We start from the raw sequence: 11,155 nt of genomic DNA, 5'->3' as shown, positions 1-11,155 counted from the left end.
GTGCAGTTTAATTACCCATAATTCAAAGCACGCGCTAAAATATAGTTCAAGAAGTTATATTACTAACCTGTAGTGTATATTTGTATAAATAAATATTAGTTTTCATTTAATGTTTTATTAACTGAATAAATATGTATTTTCTTCTAACGACAGTAAATAAATTTAAATCCTCCTTTGCATTATTTTAATATTCTACAGATATTACGTTGGCGTGTACGAAAAAAGTATGGGATTTTTGCATTACTTGCTGTAGTTGTTTGCAGATATAATTTAGGTAAGTAATTTCATATATATTGTTTCACTAATTACCACAAAAAAAAATATAAACATAAGTATTTACATTTAGTCATTATTTATGAGAATGTTAATATCTAAAACAAAAAAATAAATCTTTATGATGATAGAATTTATATTTAATTTGACTACAGATATGGTATGCCAACATATTTAATTAAGGTTGTAATATATAATTCTGTATATTGTTGTTATATATGTTTAGTTAAAATACTATTATTGAATAGAAAGTAATATAAAAGTACATCAATAACATATTATATTGTTTCAATAATATTGTAATATGTATTGTTTCATATATATCATAGATTGTTCATAATAGAAACGACTAGGTTAATTTGTTTCTTTGCGCTATCTTTTCCAGTTTTTCTTATAGCTATAATACATAAAAATCACTGAAGTATAAAAAGACACTAGGCAGGGTTAATAGAGCTGAATATCATCTGAATTTTGGTAGTACGTGTAATCATTGAAGTACGCTGTAGGAAGCCACTGTTTGGACTTAGGTTTCTTTAATTTTTAAATACTCTTTAAATATTTATATTTTCTCATTATCATTTAAATGTTGGAGCTTTAATGTATTTAATAGGATTTTTAAATTTAACTATCTTTGGCTTCGATCGGATTCATTCGGAAATTTACAGTACAATCGGCTCCTTTCATATGCATTTGGCTGCTGACGATTCAGCGGCTTCCCACACATCATTCGGCCTCCTTTTGGATACACTCAGCTCCTGATGGAGCAGCAACTACAGCAACATTATTTAAGCTAGTCCATCGTCATTCTTATGGTCATTCATTATTCATTCTAAAGTCGTCACTTTTGTTCAGTTACAGCAGTCACCTACAAATAGCAACTGCATTATTCTTGTACAATCGCATTCAATAACAGTTCCAGTTCATAATTCAATTATAATAAACATTTAATAATTATATAAATAATTCATTTAATATTTCAAGTATATTAAACATTCAATTTATACATAAAAAGTACTTTCAAATATAATAAAGAATTAATAATAACATCAACTTATGACTTTAATTATTTAAGAATCAGTGCCAAACTTCATCGGTTCGTAGAGCCACTACATTTTTCACTTTCTGTAGTAACCCCCTGGAATGGGAGCTGTTACTGAGAACTTATCATTTTGAGGGTTACAAATGACTCGTGTCAGTGTCAACTACAGCACCTAACAAATCTACCATCATTTACTAATTAATGTCTAAAAGCTTTGTTTTATTTTGCACCAATTTTATTTATTTATTAACTTCACACATTATTATTTCTCATTTATTATTTTCTTTACTTATTAATGTAGAGCAAAACTCACTTTTCTTTCATTAATTTTGTACTCTGAAACATAATACTCTGATCAAAGTTTTGCTTGATCCTCATGGACAAATATTGGAACAGTAATATTTTGTTACCCGTAAAATTGCACACTAATTTTTACATCTGTATTATGTATATTAATTATGTTCTGATCTGGATAAATATTTTATTTATATTTCAAGAGATGAATATCAAACTATATGGAAGGTAGAAAACGTTTGTGTAAAGCATTTACTTAACCTTTAATATTTAGATAACCTTCCATTAAAACAAAAAAAAATAATTAGTTATCTATTAAGTTGGCTGAAATTGCTGAATTATCTGCATTATAATTACTATTACTGTCTTCCTAACCATTTCTAACATTATGTAAAGATAGAACATGCATCTGTCATAAAAAAAAAAAGCTTTGCCAGGAAAATTATGCAACATGATGTCTAATAAGGATCTCATCTATAGCAGACTTAGCAGGAAAATGATTAACTAATTCTGTACATAAATTGCCCTTCCTTATTTGTTTGACTCAAAAACTTTATAACAATTTTTGACACTCAATTATATGAAACCCACTGAGCTGGTCTAGTGGTGAACTTATCATTGCAAATTAACTGATTTTGAAGTCGAGAGTTCTAAGGTTCAAATCCTAGTAAAGGCAGTTACTTTTATAGGATTTGAATACTAGATCGTGGATACCGGTGTTCTTTGGTGGTTGGATATCAATTAACCACACATCTCAGAAATGGTCAACCTGAGATTGTACAAGACTACACTTCATTTTAATTCATACATATCATATTCATTCATCCTCTGAAGTAATACTTTATGGTTCCAGAGGCTAAACAGAAAAAGAAAGAATTAAGTGAAATTTCAAAAATTCTACAACGCTACTGACGTTTAATTGGTTCAGTGTAATCTAAGACAAAAAGCATGATAATTAGCAAATCAACCAAAAGGGCAACATAGTTTTAGGGAAAATAAAGTTGAGCTAGTGGCATCCTTCAAGTCCCTGGGGTGCATCATTAAATAAGATATGAATTGTGATCAGGAAGTTAAAGTACGAATTGCTAGGGTAAAGGAAGGATTCAACAAAATGAGGAGAGTGCTATGTAGCAAACTAGATCTGTGACTAAGAAAAAGCTTGCAAAATGTTTTGTGTGGCCTACAGCCCTTTATGAGGCAGAGACATGGACTATTAGGAAGGGAGAGGAGAGAAGATTGGAGGTCTTTGAATCGTTGGTTTGAAGTAGGAAGATCAACTGGACAGGAAGAGTTTGGAATAAGAAGGTGCTTCATAGAATGGGCGATTATCAAAATAATAAAAAGAAGAAAGTGCAGCTGGTTGAGATGTGATTGCCTGTTGGTAATGGCATTGGAGGGATTTGTAACAGGGAGGAAAGCAAGAGGTCAGAGATGAATGAAAATGGTAGACAATATAAAAAGGGAAATAAATTACTATAAAATGAAACAGTTGGCACAGAATCGAGCTGAATGGAGGGCAGCCATGTGAAAACTATCCTTTGGGCAGAACACTTATTATTATTAGTGTAAACTTCTAATATGGTTAATTGATTGACTTCAAACTAATGTCACATAAATTTTGTAAATGTGTAATCAATTTTATTAATTAAATAAGGAAATTTTTTTTGATGCATTAAAAAGGTTCAAAAAAATATTTTAGTGAGTGTTCAACAGGACAAAACAAACCAAAAGTGAAAAAGTGATTCCTAAGGAAAATTGAGTAATTTAAAAGATTATTCCACTCTTTGAGCAATACTTTGAGATATCTTCGTTGGTTATCCATGGTTATTTGTATTCTGAGACATCCATGGTGGTGGGATATCTCCTACCCCCTCAACCAATTGTAGCCAAAATTAAAACGGCATCAACTATTCAGAAGTCATCATAATAATCAATTAATCTAAATTGAAGATATGAAAAATTATAAGTGAAAAAGATTTTAAAAAGTTAGTCTTATTATCTCCCTACTCTGAATTAATTTTAAATATGGTCGGTTGATTTTTTCACATAATTTAATACCCTTTAGATAACTAGGATACGTTTGGTCTTATTTAAACCCTTCATAAAGGAATAGGTTCAAAAAAAATATTTTTTTTCTTTTTGTCATTTTTGGGCTGTCACATTTTCATACTAATTACATGATTCCAATAAATTAGTATATTACTTTGGTTATGTAATCAGGCAACTTCATTCAGAATATGAGAGATTTCACGAGTAAAGATATCAAACAAAACAAAGGCCTACATACACCGTTCTAATATGTATAAATTTTAGTGTTAAATTGTGTGTTAACAAGTTCTCAGTAGCCAGAGCTATTGACGTAACTTTCTTTTAACTACCACTAGTCGACACAAAATTTGTGTCTAACATGTTACACAATTTTTCTCACTGTAATTTGAGTGCCGATTTCAAATATGCTATTGAAATTGTGTTACCACGTAAAGGTTTTATGTAAATCGTAAATTTGAAAGTCTTTTTTATAATAAACTCATTTTGATCAAGTACTGGTTACAATTAAAAATAGTTTCTGCATTTTTACTTTTAAACAATATGCATACATGCTTAATAAAGATAAAAAATAAATTTCCTGTTGCAATCAACATCTTTGGTGGTATGTTGTGTTTAATTTGCCTCGTATTCCGAGATATTCACAAAATTGGCTCATAATAAGTAGAACTAGGCACGGGGTTCACGCTTCCGCGAGCTTGGTTAGCTAGTTCAGAGGTATATGATGTAGGACATTTAAGATATCTGGATGAGGCCTATTTTTCTTATTTTTTAAATTTATTTATTGTTAATAAATAGAACTATATCAAAAGAAGCAGAAAGCAAACACACACAAACCAGAATCTGTTGCTGTCTACTTAAAATCTTACTGTCTTACCTCAACTTAAAATCTTATTCAGTCTAGCTTTACTTGTCAATACTGTGTGTTATGTTTCACAATATTTTCATCAAATTTTTATAATACAAAAGAGGTTTTCTATTTTTATTTGCAACAAGATGGCTTCTGCAAAAGTGGATGTTAAACCATACAGACAATCGTTGTTATATATGTAGTAAATTTAGGCCTAAATCTCAAAGAAGGACTACTTCTGAATTGATAAAAACAGCTTATAAATGTTATTTTGATTGCGCACTCAAGGATCAACATAAGATCTGGGTTATGTTATTTTCAAATTGTGCTCAGTAACTCTAAGTGAATGGTTGAAAGGGCCATGCCATTTGCTGTAATGATAGTTTGGCGTGAACCTAAGGATTATTTCTCCAACTGCTACTTTTGTATGAAAAGTATATTTGGATTTTCATTCAAAAATAGAAAGTTCATAAAATATACGTAATATATAAGTATCCTCAGCTGTAAACCCGGTACCACAAAGAGTACCGCAAAGAATACCTGTACCACCATCTAATCCAACATAGCTAGAAGAACAATCTGAAAATGAAGCAAATGGTAAAATAGAAAGAAATTCTTCAACATCCATCTATGAGAAATCTCCTCATTTAATTCAACATTAACGTAATGATCAGTTTTCGTGATTTTTTAAAGTTATCAAAGCAGCAAACTGAACTTTTCGAGTCTAGACTGCAGCAGTGGAGTCTTTTATCTAAAAAAAAAAATAAAACTGCTACGTTTAGAACAAAATAAAACTCTTTCAACTTATTTTACTATGAAGAATTCATTGTGCATTTGTACTGATGTCGATGGCCTAATGAATGAGCTTGGAGTTCATCACAACCCCGTAGGGGAAGACACTCACCCTCTGACCTTTTACATCTCATAGTAATAAGTCAGGCCTCGTTGGGATGCCACCGATGTAAATGCCTCGGTAGACATTTGCATCGGTGATTTATTAACTTGACATTTATCTTCGCTGTAGGCCTCATCCAGATATCTTAAATGTCCTACATCATATCCCTCTGAACTAGCTAACCAAGCTCGCAGAAGCGTGAACGTCTCAGAATTTGAGGCAAATTAAACACAACATACCACCAAAGATGTTGATTGCAACAGGAAATTTAGTCCTAGTTTCCCTTACTGAACTCAACTTAGTTCAAACTCCAGTGGACTCCGATCTGGTCCACTAGGGAGAGGCCGACAGACCTCCTTCTCTCACTCGGCTCCATCGCAGAGTCCTGCGTAACATTCATATCATAAACCATCGTCGAGATGCCACTACACCTCACGGCTGCATAGTATCCCATGCTCTAGCTTGGAGTTCAGCACACTCCTGAAGAATGGCGTCTTTTTATTCACTCTTCTAAAGTTAGCCTGAAAGCAGTTTTATTACATAATTGTTAAATAATATCCATTCTATTGGCTCATGAGGTCAACATGAAAGAAGTGTATGAAACTATGGCATTAATATTAGGAACAATGAGATACAACGAGTATATGTATCAAGTTTGCAGTGATCTGAAAGTTACTTCTTTTAGTTTGTCAACATATTTTAAATATTAAAAGTAAGATAATTCCATTGATTTAAACTTTTAAAAACTGTTATTTTAAATATATTTCCAATAGTTCAGACTTTTAGAAACTGTTATTTAAGAATTATATTAGTATATTTCAATTTATCTGTGTTTTAAAAAATAAAATTTAGTTGATTTTAACAAATTTTAAATGAGTACTTATAAGTAATTGTTTTTAAATGCTGATTTCACAGTGATTATGGATTTATAATTAAATAAATTGATTGTATCTAAAAAAAAAACATGATGTATTACATAAATTCTGATAACAGTTTTGAATTCAGCATCCCAAAATTAATTAAAATCACCATGTACGATTCCAGATATAAAGAAAAAACCTTTTTTTGATGATCAGTGCTATCGAGGAAACTTTTCTTTTAGCTTCCAAGGTAACTTGAGAGCTACCAACTAACTTTCCTGGTTTTGCCAGTAAAGAAATAAAAAAAAAATAAATTGTACAGCATACAATAATTATTATCATTATTTACTTTACATTCTTCTGTACAGAATTCTAGTTAAGATTTTTGATGCATGACTAGTTAAACTAATTGTTCTGTATTCTTCACATTTATCTGCTCCTTTCTTTGGTATCATGACTATAATACTTTTTTTGAAGTCTGATGGAACTTTCCCTTTTTCATAAATATTACACACCAAATTGTAATCGCTTCCTCCCCTGCACTGCGCAATAATTCTACAGGTATTCCGTCTATTCCAGGTGCCTTTCTGCCATTCAAATCTTTTAATGCTCTCTTAAATTCAGATCTCAGTATTTTTTCTCCCCTTTCATCCTCTTCGATTTCTTCTTCTGCCTCTATAACACCATTTTCTAATTCATTTCCTCCACATAACTCTTTAATAAATTCCATCCACCTATCAACTTTACCTTTCTTATTATAAATCGGTGAGTAAAAGTAATGTAATCATAATCATTATTAAATTTATTATAAAAAATTTACGAGTACTACAGAAATATTGAGTTATACTGTAATAAATGTAAAAATAATTTAATTAAAACATTAATTTTCACTATATTTTAGATAACAGCTGAAATAAATAATTAAACAACAGATTTAAAAATTAAATAGTAGCCAGAATTAATGAATGTGGTAGAATAAACAATAATTAAAAATAATAAATACAAGTTTGTATCATTTTGGAGGTCTTATTTTTTTGGCAACCATTAGCATGTGTTCCATATACCAAGTTATAGGAGTGGTGTAAAGGAGGCAAGTACCGGCAGCTTGTAGGGAGGACCCACTTTCGATTTTACATACACTTTAGTAAGTACAAGTAGACTTGTGAGTTGTACAAGCTACAAAAAAATAATACTGGAAAATTTGATTGACATATTTTCAGCTACTTACTTTTCAACACTTTTAACTAAATTATTCACATATTTATTATTGTAATCATAAAAATGTTTGTCTAAAATACAATTAATTCTGGTAGCATTAAATAAAAATAAAGGTAATTGCAAAATAACATATTAAATAAATAGAGGTCAGTAAATTATTTTTTACTGCCAAAAATAAAGTCATATAAATTTTGGTAGCCTCTCTCTTTATGTTTTACGTTTAAAAATATTTATTAGAATAGATTTTTAAAATTTTATTTTAAGATGAAATATATAAAAACTGTTCTTTATTATCTTAATTTAGAATGGAAGCTAGTTAACTCCAGTAAAGTTTTATAACTTTTATTTTAAACCATTCAAGACACGTGTGTACAAAATTCTGCAAAAAATACACTTTTATGCTATAAATTAACAATAATGATCTGGGTTAACAAGTAAAAGAAACAAAAAAATCAAATATGAAAAAGCATTTACTTTTTTTTTTAAAAGTGAGTACAAAATTATTTACTTAAAAATTAAACCATAATAATGCCATAAATCCACACATAATCATGATATATATAATATTTCACTTGTATTAATTTGTTATTGCTACTTTATTTTTTTATTATTATAAAATTTAAAAAAAATGATTTAATGGAATGAAAATATGATTTAAATATAAAAAATTAACAGCATAATATAATAGGAGAAAATATAATTTATACAAAGTAATAATAATAAAAAAAAACAAAACAGTCTTTTGTTTAATATTACAAACAACAAATAAATATCAATATGAGATAAAAAAAATTATATTGCCAATATTTAGAAAAAATATATTATTTAATCAACTTCTTCGATGGTAGGTCCACCACTAGCAGAATGTGATGACGTACCACCTCTTGGTCGAGATCCAAAATTAGGTATTCCACCTTCACCTGCTTCTGCACCCGAAGAATATATTTTAGTCATAATCGGTGAACATTCTCTCTGCAATTCTTTCAATTTATCTTCAAATTCCTCCTTTTCAGCTAATGTATTATTATCTAACCATTTTAAATATTCATCGCATTTTGATCTCGCAGTTTCTTTTTCTGTTTCATTTAATTTGTCACCAAACGTATCGATAGCTTGTTTTACACTAAATATATAACCTTCCAATTGATTTTTCGCTTTAATTCTTTCACGTTGTTGTTCATCATCTTTTTTATATTTTTCTGCTTCATTTAACATACGATCTATTTCTTGTTTTGATAATCTACCTTTATCGTTTTTAATTACAATATTTTTGGATTTACCGGTACTATTCTCTTTAGCAGATACATTCATTATACCGTTAGCATCAATATCAAATGTTACCTCGATCTTTGGTACGCCACGTGGAGCTGGTGGTATTCCGGTTAAATCAAAAGTACCTAATAAATTATTATCTTTAGTCATCGCTCGTTCGCCTTCAAATACTTGTACTGTTACACCGGGTTGATTATCGGCATATGTTGAAAATACTTGCGATTGTTTACATGGAATTCTTGAATTTCGTTTGATTATATTTGTCATTACTCCACCAGCGGTTTCAATACCAAGAGATAATGGAGTTACATCAACGAGTAAAACATCTTGTATTGCAGTACTTTGATCGCCACTTAATATCGCAGCTTGTACAGCAGCACCATAAGCAACAGCTTCATCTGGATTTATAGATAAATTCAATGTTTTACCGTTAAAGAAATTCTGTAATAATGTTTGTATTTTTGGTATACGTGTTGATCCTCCGACTAAGACGATATCATTGATGGATGATTTATCCAATTTTGCATCTTTAAGAGCTTTTTCAACCGGATGTAATGTTGAACGGAACAAATCACCACACAGTTCTTCAAAACGTGCTCGTGATATTTTAGTATAGAAATCGATACCGTCAAATAACGCATCGATTTCAATGCTAGCTTCTGTACTAGATGACAATGTTCTTTTAGCACGTTCAGCAGCGGTTCTTAACCTACGTATAGCTCTAGGATTTGATTTAAGATCTTTACGATATTTACGTTTGAATTCTTCAGCAAGATGATCAACTAAACGATTGTCAAAATCTTCACCGCCTAAATGGGTATCGCCTGCTGTTGATTTTACTTCAAATAACGAGCCCTCATCGATCGTTAATATTGATACATCAAAAGTACCACCGCCTAAATCAAATATAAGTACATTTCGCTCACCTTTAAGATTTTTATCCAGACCATACGCCAAAGCAGCAGCTGTTGGTTCGTTGATGATGCGTAAAACATTAATACCGGCAATCATGCCGGCATCTTTTGTAGCCTGTCGTTGAGAATCGTTAAAATAAGCCGGAACAGTAACGACAGCATCTTTAACATTACATCCTAAATAATTTTCCGCAACTTCTTTCATTTTTGTAAGAACCATAGCACTGATTTCTTCTGGAGAAAATCTTTTCGTTTCACCTTTAAATTCGACTTCAATTTTCGGTTTTCCACAATCGTTAATAACATTAAAAGGCCAATGTTTCATATCTTGTTGAATTTTTGGGTCATCATGCCGACGTCCGATTAAACGTTTTGCATCGAAAACCGTGTTTTTTGGATTTAAAGCGACTTGATTTTTTGCCGCATCGCCAATTAATCGTTCGGTATCCGTAAATGCGACATAACTTGGTGTTGTTCTATTTCCTTGATCGTTTGCGAGTATTTCAACTTTTCCCTGTTGCCACACACCGACACAAGAATATGTTGTACCGAGATCGATTCCAATCGCTGGTATTTTTCCAGACATTTTTCACAATATTATTCGACACACAAAAACTAAGTAACACAGCACTTTCGTTAAATAAACAGCACGAATGTTGCAGTTCAACTGACGCGCTTTTTAAACTCGATTACCTATTTATACTTACTTGATAATGTAGACGATTCCAGAATATTTACTAATAGATTCAAACGGAAAGTACGAGAAACGTTCCGTGATTGGTTAGTGTACGTGTCGTCACAGGTTACGGTAACGTGATTGTAATACATCTACCTAATCCCCCAATTTCGTTTATTTTTTTGTTTATATGCATAATTAGCAAATTTCATCTAAAAACCATAGGTAACAGGATATATCATACCAAAATAATACACTATACATGTAGAAAACTCTACAAAAAATATAATCATAAAAAATGTCTAACCTGCAACGGTGTTTTCTAGAATATACTAAAATAATCCTTAGTAAATTGTTGAGATTACACAATCTATTGTAAATATTTCTACGTATTGGCAACTATAATAAAATTATATATATGCAATCTCATTCATTTTTATGAGGGAAAATTTGTTTTTTTTTTAAATCCTTATTTATAATTATTATAACCTCTTTACCTTAGTTAACATTTCGGTTAGCCCAATAAGTCTGCAAGTAATGTATTTTCTATTGTACGTAACAATTTCTGTTACTTACTCTCGAAAATACATATCTTAATAAGTGTACAGTGTAGTATATATTAAAGAAACTTAATTATTATTATTATTATTTATGTAAGCTTCGTTATCTACAACTACAGGGTTATGTTCATATCATTGTTATAAATTTTTTAATACTATTTGTTAGCAGCTTTTAAGAGTTTAATATCTCATTGCACTGCTATTTTATTTTAATGCTTTATTTATTGTTAAAAAAATTACAATATACATCTAGGCAAT

At 30.3% G+C, this 11,155-nt stretch overlaps 1 protein-coding gene across 1 annotated transcript; it reads right to left on the bottom strand.

Annotated features, from left to right (window-relative positions):
* Positions 1-7,927: 7,927 nt before the first annotated feature.
* LOC142334092 (heat shock protein 68-like) lies at positions 7,928-10,345 on the bottom strand. The gene has a single exon (XM_075381777.1). It carries the CDS (start codon positions 10,245-10,247, stop codon positions 8,301-8,303), a length of 1,947 nt encoding a protein of 648 aa, XP_075237892.1. The 5' UTR covers positions 10,248-10,345; the 3' UTR covers positions 7,928-8,300.
* Between the last annotated feature and the right edge of the window lie 810 nt (positions 10,346-11,155).

Source organism: Lycorma delicatula, chromosome 13, assembly GCF_047948215.1.
Source record: "Lycorma delicatula isolate Av1 chromosome 13, ASM4794821v1, whole genome shotgun sequence".
Lineage (NCBI taxonomy): Eukaryota > Metazoa > Arthropoda > Insecta > Hemiptera > Fulgoridae > Lycorma > Lycorma delicatula.
This window is presented reverse-complemented; position numbering and strand designations above follow the sequence as displayed.